This window comes from Apteryx mantelli, chromosome Z (genome assembly GCF_036417845.1).
Source record: "Apteryx mantelli isolate bAptMan1 chromosome Z, bAptMan1.hap1, whole genome shotgun sequence".
Classification (NCBI taxonomy): domain Eukaryota; kingdom Metazoa; phylum Chordata; class Aves; order Apterygiformes; family Apterygidae; genus Apteryx; species Apteryx mantelli.
In genome coordinates this window covers 27,947,042-27,965,937 of record NC_090020.1, presented here as the reverse complement: position 1 = coordinate 27,965,937, position 18,896 = coordinate 27,947,042, and the positions used below count along the sequence as shown (strand labels likewise).

Genomic DNA, 18,896 nt, shown 5'->3' with positions numbered 1-18,896 from the left:
ACTCTCCTGAGTCTCTTTGGGAGAGAAACTATTTCAGGTGCTGTAATAAAAGTTCACAGACCTCCCCTGCAGCATTTGCCTCTTTCCAAGACTTATGCTGTGTCTTGGTAGAATGCTTTGAAGATGGCACCACCACTGATGGGTAATATCTAGTTTGGCCCTGGCAGCTGGCTCTTGCTCTTGCACAGCCCTATCTTTTGTGCTAGCTCTAAAGCAGTTGGGGAGAGCTGCAAGACAGGAACCAGTGGTGAAGAGAGGATGTTTTTTGGAAGCAGTGCCACCTTCTTCTGGCTGCAACTTTAGGCTGTCATAGCTGAAGGAGAACTTTGCTGAGTGTCTTGCATATGCTTAGAAATGTGGGGATAGAAGTGTTGCTGTTGTAGAAGACTAATGCAAGTAAAATAGCTGATATACAGGAAGCAGAGAAATGCAGGGACAGGATTAGTTTGACACCTAAGAAGGTGTTTTCTTCATCATTATGATGCCAAAATAATGGAAAGAACATGATGATGTAATAATAACAATCATTGATGTAGTTGAAACAAACATTTTATTTCACAAAACTATTACTCCCTCTCTAACCTTCAAAGGTAAGTCTAGAAACTAACATTCCTAACTCCAAACACTACTGTCATTGACTCAGATGTTTATTTTGTCACATACACTGCTTTCTATCTCAGGTAACCACTTAATGCACTACTGGGAACAATTACCCTTTTGTCCATCCCACTGGGAATAATGTCTTCATGCTTTTTCTCCTGCACAGCCACCTAACGCCTTTATAGTTAAACTGTCCCATCAGGTAACACAGTTGCATCAAAGGAAGAATAGTTGTGTTAGTAAAGGCAAGAGGGGGAAAAAAATGAGAGTGTTTACATTAAGAGGCTGATGCTCCTATTTCAACAGTTAGAAGGTTGGTGTGCCCAAAAGCTTCTCTCTTCCTCCATTACCCAGTTATATCACTTGGTTTACTAAAAGGCCATTATTTCCTGCCAGCCTTTGGACAAAATAATGATATATGATAGTGCTTTTCGGGTCCTCAGTCTGAGGAAGGGATTGACCCTTAAGAAATGAGCTCCTCTTTGGTAAGAGCTGGCTGTTACCAGAGCAAGTTGAATGGCAGCTGTGGGATGTGCGGAAGGTGTTTGCTCAGACAAGTTTTGTCAGGATGAGGTGGAAATTCTGGACTGCCTATGGGGTGAAAGGGAAAAGCGGTTTTTGTGTGGGGAGAAGTCTGAAGTGTAGTGACTCACCTAGTGTTAGACATTGCTTGACTTACCTCCTTTTCTCCCTGCAGTCAGCTCCCATGCTCCTTTGCAGAAAGAATAACTCAGCTTTAGCCCAGTGTTTAATTATTTGCAGAGCTCCCTTTGCAGTTTCCTCTTCGTCAGCATTAAATGCCTTACTGCTAATAGCTGCACGGGATTGGATCTGTATCTTACTAGAAACAAGCAGTGAACAGATGGAGGCCTGTATCAGGCCAAGCAAGAGCTGGGTTTTTTAATTGCCTGACTCGTACTTTTTTTGCATGAAGGCTCCAAGGGAGCTTGGCATGTTGAGTATCTGCCTGGGTTTCAGACCAATTGTGAACAACCTCATAACGATGCCATTTTCTATAGCTTGGGACTAGCACTGTTCTACAGTGAAATTGCTCTCCCTGCCCATGATAGCTGACATAAAGAAATTGAGCAATTTGTCAGGGAACTGATTAAAAAAAAAAAAGAAAAAGGTGGCTGCTTATTACTGATTTTAACGGGAGGTGGGGAGCTTGCTATTGTTAATCTGGCCAAAGTGTCCTAGCAGAAATTAACGGAGACAGAGCGGCAGCCGCCGCTGCAGCCGGGTACACGTGAAACGCCGACAGCGGCGACAACAACCTCCCCTCCCCCCCCCCCCGCTACTGCGCCTGCGCCCCGCGCCGCTTTCCCCCCCCCCCCCGTCTTCTCGCGATACTGTCCGCCCGGGGGGCGGTGCCGAGCGGGCGCCCGGCTGCCCCCCGCGACCCCGCGCCGGAAGTGAGGGGCCCGTGCGCCGGGTGGGGTGGGGCGAGGCGAGGCGGAGCGGCGAGGCGAGGCGAGGCGGAGCGGCGCGGCGCGGGCGTTTGGCGGCCGTTGGTGCGGGGATGTCGGCCGCGTGCGCCGTGTCCCGCAAAGCGCAGCCGCCACTGCGGCCCCCCGGCGAGAGGGACCCGCCGGCCAAGGCGATGCGCAGGGGGCTGCGGCGGAGCCATGAGGAGGAACGCGAGCAGCTGCCGTGGCGGGGAGAGCGCGGCGGCGAGCGGGAGGCGGAGGAGGCGGCCCCGCTGAGCGACGCGCGGCGGCGGCGGCAGCCGCAGGAGCCGAGGGCGGCGGCGGCGGCGGCCACGGCAGCCCGGGCGGAGGCGGAGGCGGAGGAGGAGCGGCTGGAGCGGGAACATTTCCGCAGGATCATCAACGCCTTCCGATACTACGGGTAACCGAGCCCCGCCGCCGCCCCGGTCCCGCCGCCGAGCCCCGCGCAGACGTGCTCTCGGCTCGGCCTCGCTCCGCCGGGGTGAGGAGGTCGCTGCCCACGTGGGCGGCTTCACAGTGCCCCCGCGCCGGCCTCCCGGGTCCCCTCGCTCTTCCGTCTGTGCCCGTCCGCCGGCCTGTTCTCCGTGGGCAGCGCTGTGCCGGGGCTGCGCTGCCTTTAACTGGGGAGAGGAGCCTGAGTCGCAGAAGGATCGCTGCTCCCCTTTCGTTTCTCCATACGCACAAAGTCGGCCTCTGTCTTTTCGCCGGCTAGGAAGCCAAAAAGGAAACAAAACAAAACAATCCCCCTAAACCTCAAAATGCCAAACACCTGAAGCGAGGGGGATAGAAGGATTTGTTTTTTGTTTAAGATAAAAGTGGTTAAATAGGCACTGTGTAAAGTATTGAAGCACAATAGTAGTTTGTACTGGCAAAGAAATGCAAATGATATGTTACTTAGTCTTGGATTGTTGGGGAAATTTTTGAAAGACTGGTTAATTTGCAGAAAAAATGAGGCTTTTCGATAGCACTGATGGATGCCTTTTTGTTACAGTTCTAGTTATCTAAACGTTTGTTGAGTGAGAAAAGCACTTGATGGCCTTATAGGAAGAAGATAAGTGAGAGGAAGAGAAAATCTGATTTGCCACGTGAATTCATAGAATGAAAGAGAAAAGTGCCTCAAATTGCACGTGGCCATGGCTGAAAGGGGTCCAGTCCTTGGCAGTGTTTTGGCAAATTATCTTCCATTGCATTGGGTTTGTGAAGCAGACTTGGGATGTAGTTTCACTATGTATTTTTACATTTCAGTTGACAAATTGCATCATCTGTGCATTGTTATGCACTGACCACTTTTTGGCAATGTAAGACAAGCATATGCATAACATTTCAATGACAGTGAGGTTTGTGGAGGAGTGGGTGACATTTAGAGCCTTTCTCCTGTTTGTTTAGTGTTTTTGTATCATGGGGGCTTGGGGTTGGGGGTTTTGGTTGTTTTTTGTTTTCTAGAACTGTACTATTTGAGCAGGAAGTTCAACTATATGGCATCCTGATATCTCTTCCAAACTGAATTCTGTAATTCAGTTTGGCCATATCAAAGTCTTTGTATTGAAATATTCGTTTAACTACAGTTGTCTGTTATGGCTGTGTCAGTGATGTAATTGTATCCTCTGGCCTTAAACCCTTTGAAACTGTTGTCTTTGTCAGCCTCAAGCTCAACAATGATTCTAGACTGCTTTCAAGTACTTCAGTTTTAGTAATGGAGCTAAAATTGAGCTTTAGAGCTATTTGATTTGTGTTTAGAATAGAGGATTAGTTTATTTTTCTTACTGTTTTTTCTCTGTTTTTTGTTCTTTAAATGTTATTTAAAACCAGTGTAAATACTACAATAAACAGGCCCTTCTCAGTGGCATGTTTGTATTGTTGGAGAACATTTAACTGGTCAAATTTGTAGGTTGAGGTTACAATCAAAATTGCAGCAATTGCACCTTACTACTTCTGATTGCTAGTTCTCACCACCATGCTACAGTATGCTGACACAAAAGTTTGAGAAACTGCAGTATGGCTTAACCTGATAAAATATTTGCAGCTGCCAAAAGGGGCAGTATCCCTATTTACTCCCTTGTCCTGGCTTCCTTACCTCTCCCTCTCTAGTCCCTTTGACCCTGTGCTCAGCCAACTTGGCTCGCTAAGCTGGCAAAAAACAACAAATCTAGCAAAAATTGAATAGCTTTCTGCTGTGTTAATGAGTCAGACCAGGTTTACGGCAGACCTGGTGAGTGCCGTAACTGTCACAAGGTAGGGGGGCAGAATGAGAGGAAAAGGAAGAGGAGAAGAAAGAAGACTTTCTCTCACCAGTAGCTTCACACCTTTTCCTCTGTGGAACTGTCCTTTTGAGGAAAGGAACAAGTTATTTTTAGTGTGGATCGGTTGCATGCAGATTCACAGCCCTATATTCCCACTCCACATCCCACTATTGTTGTAGCCAAAGGTTACCACAACATTCAGCTGTTTCATTCCATTTAAATTAGATTTGTGAAACCCATCTGGCTATCTTTATGGGTTTGTAGTTTGGTTGTTTATTTAATTGAATCATTTTGTAGATTCATGTATTAGAGGTAGTGATCACCTGTGCTGGAAATGTGTGGCTGGTGATGGAACAGTACGAGGTAAAAACAGTATTTAAATTGTAACATATTGTTGAAAGAGTGGTAATGTGGACCTGGAGCTTAAAACAATCATTTTGCCTATAAAATTATTGAGAACTTGTTCTCTAGTAGGAAATTATGAAGTCTGACCACCTTCTGAGTTTAAAGAAATGGATGGTTGTAACTGGAGTAGCTTTGAGTGAATTCCTTGTATTTACTTATTGTATGTATTGTTTCTAAGTATCTAAAGACCTTAAATTTTTTGCTTTCTAGAACTAATATGCATGAACGGGTGAACAGAACAGAGAGGCAGTTTAGATCTCTCCCAGCTAACCAACAGAGTCTTCTCCCTCAATTCCTTCCTCACCTTGACAAGATTCGGAAGTGCATTGATCATAATCAACAGATACTACAGACCATTGTGAATGACTGCGTTCATATGTTTGAAAATAAAGAATATGGAGAAGATGTATGTTAAAACTGGACTTTTTCGTACTCCAGAATTAAATTCTGTATGCTTTGGGATTTTCTGCATTCTTTTTTTCCCACACATTTTGACCTCCAGCGTTCTTTTCTTTTGCCCTTCTTACTTTTTCTCCTTTATGAATTCCCGTTTGCTTACATTTTCTCACTCTCATTTTTACATTTTGTAGAGATGATTAATAAAATATGTTGTTAGTCCTTCCAGTTACTATTATGAAAACTAAGAGAGGATCTATGGCAAATGTCAATAATCATTTCTAGTAAAACAGTTTGTTTTTTTTACTCTGGAGTTCTAGCTCTACCCTGGTTATGCTTTAATCTTATTTTTCCAATTGGCTATGTAAGCCATAATTGATATTGTTTGCCTTATTATAGGTTATTGTATGTTATGGCATCCTAAATCATTTTAGGTAGCCAAGATTGTTATCATCTATAAAATTTAGGGTGGTGGTTTTTGTTTTTTTGTTTTTGGGGTTTTTTTTGCACTACTCATCTGCTTTTCAGTGTGGCATTTCTATCACACAATTGCACTCAGACTTGAAAGACTGGCAGTGATGGAAATTGAGGTCTGTTTTTGTTATCTGCAGGCTAAGTACAGTTCTGGGCAGCTCCTGTGTGAGCTTCTCTAGGCTGGCTCAGAAGTGACATAAAAGGACCTCCTTCTCAGGGTGGGAGATTCCATCTCTGTGCTAGCTTTTTATCAACTAGAACTCCGACAGCCCTAAAAGCATGACTTCTTGTCTGTTTCTACTTTAGTTTTTATTTTTCAAAACTAAAGATACTTATATATTTTCACTAACTTTTTTTTTCTTCTCACTTTAATCAGGGAAGAGGGAAGATTACACCAGCCTCAACATTTGACATGGATAAATTAAAGTCTACTTTGAAACAATTTGTAAGAGACTGGAGTGAAGAGGGTAAACCTGAAAGAGATTCCTGCTACCAGCCAATCATTAGTGAAATTGTAAAGAACTTTCCGAAAGAGAGATGGTAAATAGTGTTTTAAGACTTAATTTTATGTGGGCATGTACTGTTCCACAAACATTGCAAAGTTTTTAGGAAGTAAGAGAAAGTTTGGATTTAATAATTCAGCAATTGCCATGAATATTATGGAATTTATTGTTTAATCAAGAAAGATTGTTTTTAATAGAAGGTGTTAGATAAGAGCAGAGTCATAACCTTCACACGTAGTAAGATAGGAACAAATATTTGTTTTCTGTGGCTTGATGTAGTGGGGTCCCTGATAACTTTTAATGTGATAGTATTCAGAAGGTTGTGGAGTTAACCCAGTGGCGCTCAGTGAGGTGAAGTTTGCAGGTTAGCTGGTACTTAGAGTGCTTGTGCTGCAGATTAGGGAAAGGCCATTATGACAGCAGCAGATGTGAGTATTGCCCTTGGTGAAAAGGGAAAGGAAAGAAGACAACTAATTTTCCCCATTATAGTTTTATTGCTTTTATAGTTTATTCTGCAAATACTTAGCTCTAACCTTGGTTGCAGACAGATTTTACAATGCAAGTCTTAGAAAAACTTTGGATGTACATGAATAATTTTATTACTGCACTGGCTTGTCAAGAAACACCACCAAAATAGTAATCAGTGCAGTTTTTTTTATGTAACTTTAAGTAGAAGAATACTGTTAGAATCTGAGGAACATTTGTATGTTGAAGAAATTATTGCTCTAAGAATTCTGTCATTAGTGATACTGCCCAGTCAGCCCAGTTATCGTAAAGTATCTTCCAGTTTAAACATGACACTCTTATAAAAGAAAAATTTAGTGCTGTATTTATTTTAATATCACTTGTGAACTTTGTTCTCATAACATCTCAGAGTTTAGGTTTGATATAGCTGGAAGCTACTGTGGGTTTCTTTCTTTCTCAGTGATTACTAAAAATGCACTTGTATCAATTTGCAAACAACTTCTACTAGCCATTTCTTAATTTTCGAGAATGGGGACTACTAGTGGTGGCAGAACATGGTGTGGATTCTGACACAGTCAAATAGCAAGGTCTGGTAGATTGCTGGGTTTCTTTTTTGCTTTGAGCTAACTTACCTAAAGGTTGACAATAGTGCACCACTTAGAAGATTTAATTTGTAAATGAGCTTTCTACAGTACACTGGAAAATATAACTGGAATGTGCTTTTCTTGTTGGACACAAGGTATTCAAGAATCTTCAGTTTTATAAAAAACTATAAGTTTAGTTTTTACACATTTAAATAAAACTATTTCTTTAGAACTCTCCCTAGGAATTATCTTGGGGGGAGGGGGGAAATACAAGTAAAGCTTTTTGCCTTTCTAAGTGTTACAGTTTACATATAAACACTTTTGATAGCAGCCTCTTGGATCAAACTTAATCTTTGTCTCTAAAACTGGCTTTGAATTTTGACTTCATGGAAATCCTCCTTTAGTTCTTAGTTTGTAGATGGGCTATGCCAATGTGTTGCATATCTGATACAAGACTTTCTGTCTGAAGGCCAAACAAGTTGGATAAAGAGTGGAGAAAATTTAAGTTTTGTTCTTCGAATGTATTGTTAATATATTCAGTAAACTAGGAAAAATTGTATAGAAGAAAATTTTAAGCCTTTTTACTTATAACTCCTGGCTGAGAGCAGCAGCTTGTGAGTTCACACACGTTTAAAACTGAAAGTGGTAGAGCAAGGTGTCATACAAAATGTTTCTTAAAACATTTTTATTTTTATATTCACCAAGTCCTTAACTTGTAAGATAAGATGTATTTCTTGTGCCTGACAAAGGTCAAATCACTGTTCTGAATGCAAAATTTCATCTTGTGAAACTAAAAAGTGTAACATAAATGATGTAACTGTAAAGATGTGCTACAGACAGCTGTAGCTGCTCTTAGCTTAGGAGACAAAGGTGTGAAAGGGAGCCCAAAAGGTGATGTGGCAGAAGAAATTTTTTTTTTGAGAATTACTGCCTTGCTGATTTTTTTTATAGGAAGAAGTAGTGCTGTCTTTTTTTTCCTACAGTTCGTCTAGGAGAAGATCACATTTCTTTTCAGATAGAGACGTTTGTATCCAGCTTTGTGTCATGTCACTGAATTACAATAATGTATTTTACCCTGGCTAAAGCTGAAGACCACCTTAGCTGCAGAAGATTGCAAAATAGTAATGCTCAAAAAACCTACCCATCTTTAGCAAGCTATTAGAAACAAGAAACAGGAGCAAGAATCAGGTTTATTCTCTAAACATCTTCACTTCTTTTTCCTAAGGCAGGAATACTGTGTGAATTGCCTTAGTCATACTTTAGTTGTTCTTGAATTTTTAATAGGTTTTCAGTGCTAACATTGCTCTAGATGAGATAAAAATTAATTAAATATTACAAGTTACCTGATGTGTCTCTAGTGCAGCTCTATATGAGAGGTCATAGGTATGGAAGTAATCTGTTAAATCTTAAAAATGGCTGTTCACTTTTTTTTGTATGCTAGCTTTTAAAGTTTTTGGTTACAGGAGAGGTAACTGTTTTCTAAAGTCTTGGAGATGTGTGACTGAAGTTGGCAAGTTTTGACCTGACCTTTATCATCAGTAAACTTTGTTTCAAAACTTCAGATTGGTTTTAGGAAGCAACTTTGGAAACAAATTGGGTGATTCTCTAGTTGTTAGCTTTGTACTACTTTACTAGGAATTCTGTTGTTTTTTTTTTTTCTGTTGGACACAACAAATGTGATACTGCTTCTACCCCTGTTGTGATGACTCTGAAATACCAGTTACTTCCCCCCCCCCCCTTTTTCTGTCTATCTTTGTTTACATCAAACATCTCTATTACGAGTTTGAGTTTCTGCCCAGTGAAATATTTGCATTTTAAAAAGGTGTATTGCATACTCATCTATTTAAAAGTTTAATATTGAAGCTCTTTATGGAGTTATGGTAGAACTTATATAAAACCTTTTTGCTGTTTATATATTGTTAGTTATTGTCCCCAGCTCATTCTGTATGCTGGGATCCAGAGACTTTCCTACTTTGGTGTACTCTATCTTTTCAGAAGGCAAGAAGCACAGTAGTTCAGAAGTACTTGTTCTCTTTGTTTATGTATTTTAAGGCTTACTGTCTGTGTCACCTGAACCCTGTGGAAGAGACAACTTGTCTGGCAGGGAAGGCTGTCCTTGATGTGCTTCCTTTTTAAAAGTTTTTGTGGATATCAGTTGTTTCAGTTTGAAGGGATGGACAGGGCTTAATCTGGCAATCATGAAGTTATTCTGGCTGTTGTGTATACAGTGGGTGCAAAATCTGTTTCCTTCAGAGAGGACTGGCTGTGGGTGGTCATGTAGGAAGGTAGCCTGTGGATGGAACTTCAAATTGCACCTTTGCATTTCTTTATAGTTCTCTTTAGTAGTGTAAAGTGCTGAAGCATTGAAATTCTTACAGAAAAAGTGTATTTTTGGCATTTGGTAATGAAATCAGGTTTGCCTAGATGTATTTTGTGTTAAAAGTGATGGGGGAATAAATACTCTAAATTTAAATCTGTCACTACAAGTCAACCTATATATTCTTAATGGCTTCATCAGAATTGTACATTCACTTTCTAATTAACATCATTTCTATTGCTATGCATTGGAGTACTGAAAAAGGAATATGGAAGATTTGTGGAAAAGTTACACGGGCATGGTATTTCAATCAGTTTAGGTACTGAAGAAGATGATCTGCTATTAGAGGTTTTAAGTCACAATCTAAAACTATCCAAGTATGTTTGCTGCTGTTAGAGCTCCATGCATGCTGGTATTGTATTGTTACTATTTTCTGCAATATCAGCCTACTGTGGGTATGCAAAGAGTAGGAAAAGAAGTATTAAAATGCTCTATATGCTTGCAATTCTGGGATGCAGAACAAGTAACAGTGGAAAGCAGCTGTAAATTAGAAGAGTCTTGTGAGTAGGTGCTAATGTTATCTTGTGTTTCAGTCCAGTTTCTTGGCAAGACTATCAGCCAAAAATAAAAGACACAAAAGCTGTTCTTGCCTCCTGTTCCTCTTCAGAAATCTTTTTTTCTTTCTGTAAGCATAGAGTCTGTTAGTAGGATCATCAAAGCAGTTGAAGCGAGGTTACATGAGATAAGAGTCTTTCTGAAGAAGCAATGGATTTCCTTTATTATTCAGTTTGGAATTTCTAGAATTGTCCGCCTTCTTGACCAAGCCTTCTGAATTTCTTTGGTCTGAATGAATATTATCACTGTTTTCTGTGGGATAAAATAGTGAAACACAGACATATTTTTAGTTCTTGATGATGTGACCACTTAAGCATATTTATGGAGAAACAACTGAAAATCTAGATGAGTGTACTGAAGAGCATTACTTTACAGCAAATACTTCATTCTAAACTAGATAATTTTTTTTGTTCTAATTAATTCCTCTTTTTCTTCTCTTTTTTAAATTTTTCTTTTACTTCTAATACCCTTTCTACTTATCTGAAAAAACATAAAGATCCAATTTCTCATCCAAAAGGAACCAAAGAGATGTTAAACCTTTTAAGTTAGCTAATATCATTCCATGACCGAGATCTGTAAGTTTAGGTATTTTCTCCAAAGTTTTCCTTTGTTCATTAACTTGGCCTGTAGAACCCCTATCATTAGAAATTTAAATCTAACCCCTAGTACAGCAATTGACTATATTTTCAGTATACGCCCAAAAGAAGTGATGAGTACTTAGTTTCTTTTTTATTTGAAAAAATCTATCTCACTCATTTTAAGGCTGAGCTTGGCTATACTTTTTGTGTGCAGAGTCACATTTATAGTGACTCTAAAGTTTCTGTTTCTAGGAATTTTTTTTAACTTGCTATAAAATGTTTGTCCTTCTAGAGTTTTTTATCTTCTCCAAATTTGTGCTTTAACCTAAATTCTGCTTAAAGCACTGAATTTATCAGCAAGTGATGTCTTCTGTGTTGTTCCAGTCCACAGAAGGCTTTGCAGGTCCTGAAATGGAAGTATGTCAAGTTTGCAGAAGAATTGCTCTTCAACTGATTGCACTTTTTAGTTACCTTCACCACTTATTTAAAAAGCAGTTATGTTTTAAAAAATATTATTGAAAATAGGATTATAGTAAAATAATGAAAATTACCATACTGAAAATTGTGTCTGTTCACTATGTAAATTTACAAATATTACAGAGATAAGACATCAGGAAAGAATGAGTTGACAAGTTCCACAGTGTGATGCATGTCCACTGTTCTTCTATGGAGAGTATATTTCTGATGTTTACTGTTTCATGACAATATCAGAACCTCTTGAAGTAGGTGCCTTTGCTTTAAAAAAAAAACCCAGTGCTGGAATGTTTAACTTTTGAATTTACATGCTTCTAGTAACAACAACAAATGCGGTGTGTTATCTTTCTTCTGAGAGATTTGTATCAGTAAATAATGTTGAACTGCAGTGTTTAGTTTATGAAAATGAAGTTTATTTACAATCCCACACCGTTACATTTATTTTAGCTGAAGCATCTTCAGATTTTTCTCTTAAAACTCAGTCGGCATAAAATATGAAGCCTATATTTTTTATTGTGTATAACTTTACCTTGGAGAAATGATAGCATATTAAAGTCTTCAGTAATGTCATTAAGCTTTAAAAAATTGAAAATATATTAAGAGTGCAAAATGTGATACAATAATGACAAATTTCAGTAGCATTTCTGATGATATTCATCCACTGTCTCTTTGAAAGGCTGCAGCATGTACATAATTTATCCCAAACAGTACGTTAGCCCTCTTCCCTATACCTATAAAGTTAATAGGCCAATATTTCTCCCCTTATGTCCCACAGATGTTCATATTCAAAATGTGTGATGTACTGAGGTTAAGCATAATGCCCATTTATGTTCCTAACAAATACCAGAGCTCTTCTGATCTGTGGCTTAGAAATGCTTCTGCTGCTTGCTAGTTTAAGGTAATTTCACTGAGGATAATCTTCAGTTGTTATCAGTTATTAGGGGCTGGGGGAGTTCCTTTAATTGTCTTTGCTTCTGCTGCTATTATATAGCTACTGAAGGAAAGCAGGTTTTTCTAGCCTCCTAAATTGGCTCATGACTGTTTAGCCATTAAAAAGCAGTTTCTATGCAATATAAATTTTGTAGCAATTCTGATTCCCAGCTCTTCTTTCAGCTGATTTTAACATGTAGTTTGATGTTACAGCTATGTTCATGTAGTACATACCTGCTTGTTGCACAGTGAGTTTGCTAGGTACCTGATTTCTCTGATTTTAGATAACAGAAATGGTCTTGCACCATTTTGGAAGGCAAGTCTCCATGTTAGTGGGTTCAGAAATTTGAATATATTTTGTGTTCTGTTAGCAGTGCTCTAGATGCTGAAATGAAGTTGATGGCTGGCCCAAGTCCCTGAAAATTGATGTAGAGAGAGTAGGTAGGAATTAAACTGCTAATAAATTTCCAGACAGGCTTCAATCCTGTAATAAAGTTTCAGAGGAAAGTGCAGTTAAAATCAACTTTTTCACATTTTTTTTCTGGATTAAAAAGATAAAAGGCAATTGCAAGCAATTTAAAATCAGCTCGCTTGTATGAAGCTTCTTTTGCCAGTATGAATAAGGGTGCAGATTTAGAACACTGGTTATACCTACATAGCTCCTCCTTGTCAGTAGGTTATTTGTATAAGATCTTTTCTGATCAGTGTGTGATGTCTTGGAATTGGTATAAGGTTTTTCAAGCCACTGTAATTGTAAAATGTAAGTGTCCACATGAGGTTGCAAAAGTCTGCATAGAGCTAGTTGAAATATTTCTTAAAGATAAATTGTAAAGAAGTGGATGAGCTGGAACAATGGTTGCAATAATGGTGAATAGTTACACCACTACTAATAGAAACAGCTGCAAGATTGAAGTTCTTTTAAGTTCTCCCAGCAAGTGATTTGGATCCCCCTCCTCTCAGGTTCCTATTTTCAAAATTTATATTAAGCAAATAGTTTTCCCTTGAATTCATCACTTTCCTTTTTTCAGTAGGACTTCTTGGCTGGCTTGTTATTCTTTCTTCAGGTCTTTGTTATAGAAGAGAGGCAAAGAAAAGTAAACTCTCGTTTCATAGAAGTGTTTTTAAATAATTATAAAGTGCTATCTTTCTGCTTCCCGTTAATCAAAGAATAAAGAATCTGAAATTATAATTTGAAAGGAATAAAAATTAGGAGTGACAAAACTTTGGTTTTCAATTCGTGAATCTTAACCAATTAAGTGATTAAGCCACAAACCAAAAGACACTCTTAAATCACTTTGTTAGTTTGTGTGGCCTTTAGAAAAGGATACGAAATTATATATAGGTTGCCAGTACTTTATCTCTTCTGTGTTTCGGTAATCATCTTTAGAAATACTGCTTTTCAGAAGTTTTGAGTGCGTGCTTGCTCTCTCTCATGCTCACTTGCTCTCTTTCTGTTTTTAATGCGGATTGTGGCTTCCTTCATTTAGTTATGTGTATGTATTAAATTCATAGATGTTTTTCCTTTGAAGGTGTACTGTGAAAGGGAGGGAGAGCTGAATGTTCACCCTTGTTTTTTGATATATGAAATTAGAAAGTCCTGTTCAGGACTGAAAATTGGAAAATTGGTGGAGGATATTAAAATGTAAGTGCTTACATTCTTCATAGGTGTGTGGCCTTGGGTGGTTCCACTTCGCTGTATGTGTAAGACCAAATTCCTATGAATAGTGTCATCCTTTTAGTTAGCATTTGTGCCGTGTTCACCCTTTGGCTTCCCACAGCAAGGAGTACAGAGGTCTAAATGGCAATAAACGTTTAGTTGTGAGATTAGAATCCTGCACTATGTCTTGCAAACTTACATATTATGCTTTTAAATTACAATTTCTTTTATTATTTGGTGTGCTTCCTTGTTAGATGATACGTCTTTTCAGTTTGGTGTGGAGGTGTTTTTGTTTTGAGAGTGAAGATTCGCATTTGTGTTTGTCCTGTATATGAAACGATCTCTTCTCTTGTATGCAACATGAAATGAAAAGCCCTACACTGCCAGGTTTGATCATATTGTGATTCAACCATACTGGTTAGTTAGTATACATATATATTACCTTTTCTGCCTGGAAGAGGACATTTTGAGATTCTTAGTTGTTCTATTTATTAATTGTTGTACTTGGAAGCTGGGAGAGGTTAACTCACAGCTTTCTGCTACTCAAATGTGGGGCATCACCTACCAGAGCGAGTCTTCTGAGAAACTCCTAGTATTGGGCATGCTCTGTACAGCTAATTCTGCAGCTAGTTGTCCAGCCAGTACAGTTGTACTGTATCACAGTAAGTCAAGATCCTGGATATAAGCAAGTTATAACAAGCATTTCTCATCAGCAATTTTAGCATTGCCATAAAAGCGAGGAACACTGGTTTGTGGAGTAGATTGTGTCCTATGGAAAAGGAATGGAGATTCTCAGTCTTTCTCTGAGAGCTTAGCAGCAAATCATGCCTGAAGCATTAGTATCAGTCAAGACTGAAAAATATAAAAATGTATTCCAATTACAAAGTCTGCTGTGATGTCAGTATGTGATATTAGACACAGATTGTCTTGGTACTGAACAGCTTCAGTGAGGACAAAGATGTACTGAGAATCTTAGCACAAGGCTAATTAATACGTGTAATATTTTCATAACTGGAGAGCCTTTGGCTTCTCCACTGGCAGGAATTGTCTTTGTTTGAATCACTTCGGAGAGTCACTGCAAAGGTTCCCTTGTTGGTAAAACAGAAGCAGTGCCTCAGAACATCTCCATCACTTGAAGTGGTCAACAGCGCTTGTAAGAGTCTCTAGCAGAGCTTTTAACCCTTTGCCAACACTGTGTCTCTGGGATGATAAAATGAGATTTAAATAGAGAGTATGGTCAGGAATTTTTGTGGAGTCCGGGTAGAATTTAAGGCTCACACATATTGACTCCTCACAGTATGTTATGCCTGTGATGTTAAACGCCCCATTTTACAGAAAGAGAAGGAAGATATAGTAGGGTTAACATGCCCCAGAAGAGTTTAGTTAAGCTTCTCCATCTTTCTTGTGTGAATAGGTTATCAGACCTCTACACGTGAGCCAAAGTTAAGTTGGTCTAAATCTCTCAGTAACTGAACACTGCTGGACATTTTCCTGTAGTCTTCAACTTGATGTCTAGTTACAGGAATTGAAAGGCAGAGAGCTGCACTGTACTTTGCTTTAGGAAACCCGATGTTGCATATGTATTTGAGTGAACTAAAAACTCACAGTTGCTGAAAGTTAACTATTTTTAATTTTTTTGTAGTCTGAATTATTCATTATCAGCTCATAGAAATTTTGCCTGCTTTGTGTTTGCGATGTCAAAATATTTGTTTATTTCTTACAAGTATAAAGCAATGTAAGCAAGAACTGCATTTCTGATTTCTAGGATATTTACTGGTTATCTATGGGTATTGTAGAAGAATAAATGGTGGTATGTGATCATGTTCTTTCTTTCTGCAAATTACTCCAGCTTTTAAAGTTAATAGAAGAAATATTTTGTTAATGATGCACTGTACTCTAAGGATTGCATAGTTGTAAGTACTTTTATTCTGTGCACACATTTTCTTGATAAGTCATTTTTCTGGTTTTTTTTTTTTTTTTGATTATACAATTAACTGATCTGATCAAAATGGGCTAGTTTGCCTTTAAAAAAATACAGGAAGTACATTATAACATCTAAATATATGGGGGAAAATGTTTGACTGGACCTCTCTACATTTTGTTAAGAGGTATCAGATAAAGACTTAACTATTATTTTTGTTTTGTTGCAGGGATTTCTCCAAAGTTAATATCCTGGTACCTGGTGCTGGGCTAGGTAGATTGGCGTGGGAAATAGCTATGCTCGGTTATGCTTGCCAAGGAAATGAATGGAGCCTCTTTATGCTCTTTTCTTCTAACTTTGTACTCAACAGGTACATAGCTTATGTTTTACTTGCTGGTTGACATCTACAGGGAGGCAAAATTATTAATGAGAAAAACTTGAATAAATAACACTCAACAAGAATAGATTTATAAGTCCTAACACAGGTAACAACTTTATAGAACTTTTTTCTTCTGAAAAATATAAGTGGAATAATTGGGGGGGGTGGGAGAGGGAGGCATTATGAGTCTATATAAGTGGAATAATTTGAGGGGGGGAGCATTATGAGTCTTATGGGTAAGTTATTAAGTTTACAGTAGCAAGCATGCCTTTTCAGTTAAGAGACTTAAGATGACTGGACTCTGCCACAGATTTCCTGCATAATCTTGAATAAATTTTATTTTTATTTCTGTGAAATGCACACCTACATCACAGGTGTCAAAGATGGATTAATATATGCATGATACTTGGTGATTACTAATGGAGGAAACCTATTAATGAAAATGTAGCATTCTAAATTAAAATTTAAGGCACTGTTTCTGTGTAGAAGACAGCCAACTGAACTTGCTACACTGCTTCTTAAGTCTTGTCCCTGAATAACAGCTAAAATTATAAAATTAATAGTTCTGCAACTGCACTCGGGCACTAAATTTGAATGCAAGACAGTAACGTAAATTTTACTGTATAGGCTTAATTTAGAGTGATGTTTTTGTGTTTGGTATTGTCACTTGCACTGGAAATTATTGCTGAATTAATTTGTTAGAGAAGGAAGAAGGCAGCAAAATGCAGTTGTTCTTGTAAGAATGGGGGTGGGAAGACTATTAGCAGACAAGTATCAAAGAGATTTTTTCTTTTTTTAACCAAGTTCAAATAAGACAATTTGCGGGTTCCCTAATTCTTCAGTCTGAAATGATAAATCCTTTGTGAAAACACCTAAAAAACTTGCTTATATACTCTCTATTTTCATGGTGCTTTGCAGCCCTGTTTATGGGCTATGTTTCCCTCATGCTAGGCATGGGACCTGGAAGATGATTCCAAATCTATTACTACTTAAAACTCTAATACAGAGCAAGGGGAAAACATTGTAATGACTGCTGAATGTCTGAATATGACGGCTGTGGTCACTATAATGAAAGCAAATACTTGGTAGAGATCTATTTGCTCTTTTTCTTGCATCATTCATAAATGACTGTCATCTGGTAGTTAAATTGCGTGTTACAGTTGAGCTGATCTGATGCCTTGCAGCTACAGAAAGGAGGAGGTCATGTTCTTCTCATCCCTAACTGTACAGCCTTGTTGGCTGTTATGCTCTTTGGAACTTTTAAATTGTTTCAAAGCAGTATAACAGTACTCACTTTCCCTATTTGACAGCACTGATTAGCTGTCACATTGGTTCAAACCAGAAAGTATAACTTCACCCTAAATTACTTATGATAATATGATTTTTGCCTTCTTTAAATATGGAATCTTTAGGCCATATGTGAAATTCTCCTGAAAAATCTGTGAGTCTGGAGCTTATTCTAATATTCCATAAATCTTCTCATCCAACATTCATGTAGTGTTTCCTATCAGCATAAAATATATTTAGCAAAGAAGTGTATGTGTTAGATTTGCTAACAGTATTTAATTTTAGTCAGCAAAATTGTGTGTTGCTCAGCTGTTGTAATGTTCATCTTTCCTGGGCAAGTTATCAGTTACAAATTTTGGTATTAGCAGGAAGAGAACACAGATAACAGCTAACTCGATGCTGGATTTCAGTCAGTTCAATTGAGGTGCAGGGATAACTGTAGACTTGGGGTGCCTATTAAGAAGATTGTAGGGACTTTGAGGATCTTTCACTTCAGGCCTAAATGGATGTTCCCAGTTAGCTGTCTGAAATGGACGTTTGCCTTCCTGGACAAGGGAGTTGAAAGAAACAACAACGATCATTATGAGTTGAAGATATCTGTTAAGGAAGAGTGTGGTAAGAAAAGAGGATTTTGTGAATAAGTCTTTAGCTTACACTTCCTTTCCTCTTTCCCTCTTAATTTATCCAGAAAGAGGACAGAGTTGGTGCCTAGGTCTTTCCATGCTGGAACAAGGAAAATAACTTTGAGTAAAATGCTAGCTTATTTTATTGATTTCAGTGATGCTTAAAAAAGGTTAAATATTAAATCATTCTTTGAAAATTCTATTTAGTTTTATAGTTTAAACAGCATGGTATAGTTCCTAATTAGTTTTTGTTTTCAGCTGATAATGATATGAGGATTTTTCTAGTGTATGCTTACAGTTTTGATCTGCCTTCTTTGGCTTTGGTTTATTTTTAGGAAAACAAAGTACTGTCTTGAATATGAAGCCTACTACTAGAGTGGGCCTTCTGGATTTGGTACAGTGACTTAAATCTGTATACAAAGTGACATCTGCTGGTTTTAACATGTGAAAGAACTTTATTATCTTAAATTGAGAACTTATGTTGCTGTGGATAAAATTTCAAAGCATGGTATGTAGTGAACACAAAAGTTCATCAGCATGTAACTATGGTCACTGAAAAACTGAAACGAATCAACTCAGGTTTGAAAACTGTATTGGTTAGAGTGCATTATTCCATTGAGGAAGCTCCAGTTCCAAAACAAAGTGGCTCTGGAGAGTTAAGCTATAATGGCTCCAAAGCTGCTGCAATCCTTAAATAGAAGATTCAGCTTTTTCCTTTATGATAAGGTTTTTGTATTGCTGGTGTATTTTTCTTGTGTTTGGAAGAGTCCTGGATATAATGACAGATGGCAGAGGTGAGCGCTGGTGATGTGCAGACGCTCTTCATTTCTCACATGCTTTGGCAGAGCAAAACTTGAAAAAATCATAAGCAGTCTTCCTACCTCTGGGAAGCATACCAAAATTTTCAAGTGGTCTAGAGCCGCAGGACATGCATTACAACCCTTTGACATCTGATAGGGAAAACATTAAGGTGGTGTCTACATGGAGGAGACATGGG

At 38.4% G+C, this 18,896-nt stretch overlaps 1 protein-coding gene across 4 annotated transcripts in view; it reads left to right on the top strand.

The window, feature by feature from the left end:
- Positions 1-2,073: 2,073 nt before the first annotated feature.
- LOC106490920 (carnosine N-methyltransferase) overlaps positions 2,074-18,896 on the top strand; it is a 30,666-nt gene continuing 13,843 nt past the window's right edge. For 3 of the 4 annotated variants that reach the window (XR_010887031.1, XM_067316683.1, XM_067316684.1), the window contains exons 1-4: positions 2,074-2,451; positions 4,907-5,102; positions 5,943-6,106; positions 15,840-15,980. Coding sequence is in view for 3 of the 4 variants with exons in the window: in XM_067316683.1 (XP_067172784.1) it covers positions 2,123-2,451; positions 4,907-5,102; positions 5,943-6,106; positions 15,840-15,980 (830 nt within the window). In the remaining variant the exon portion in view is untranslated. The remainder of the gene's footprint in view (positions 2,452-4,906; positions 5,103-5,942; positions 6,107-15,839; positions 15,981-18,896) is intronic. The other variant, XM_067316685.1, reaches the window with a different exon arrangement.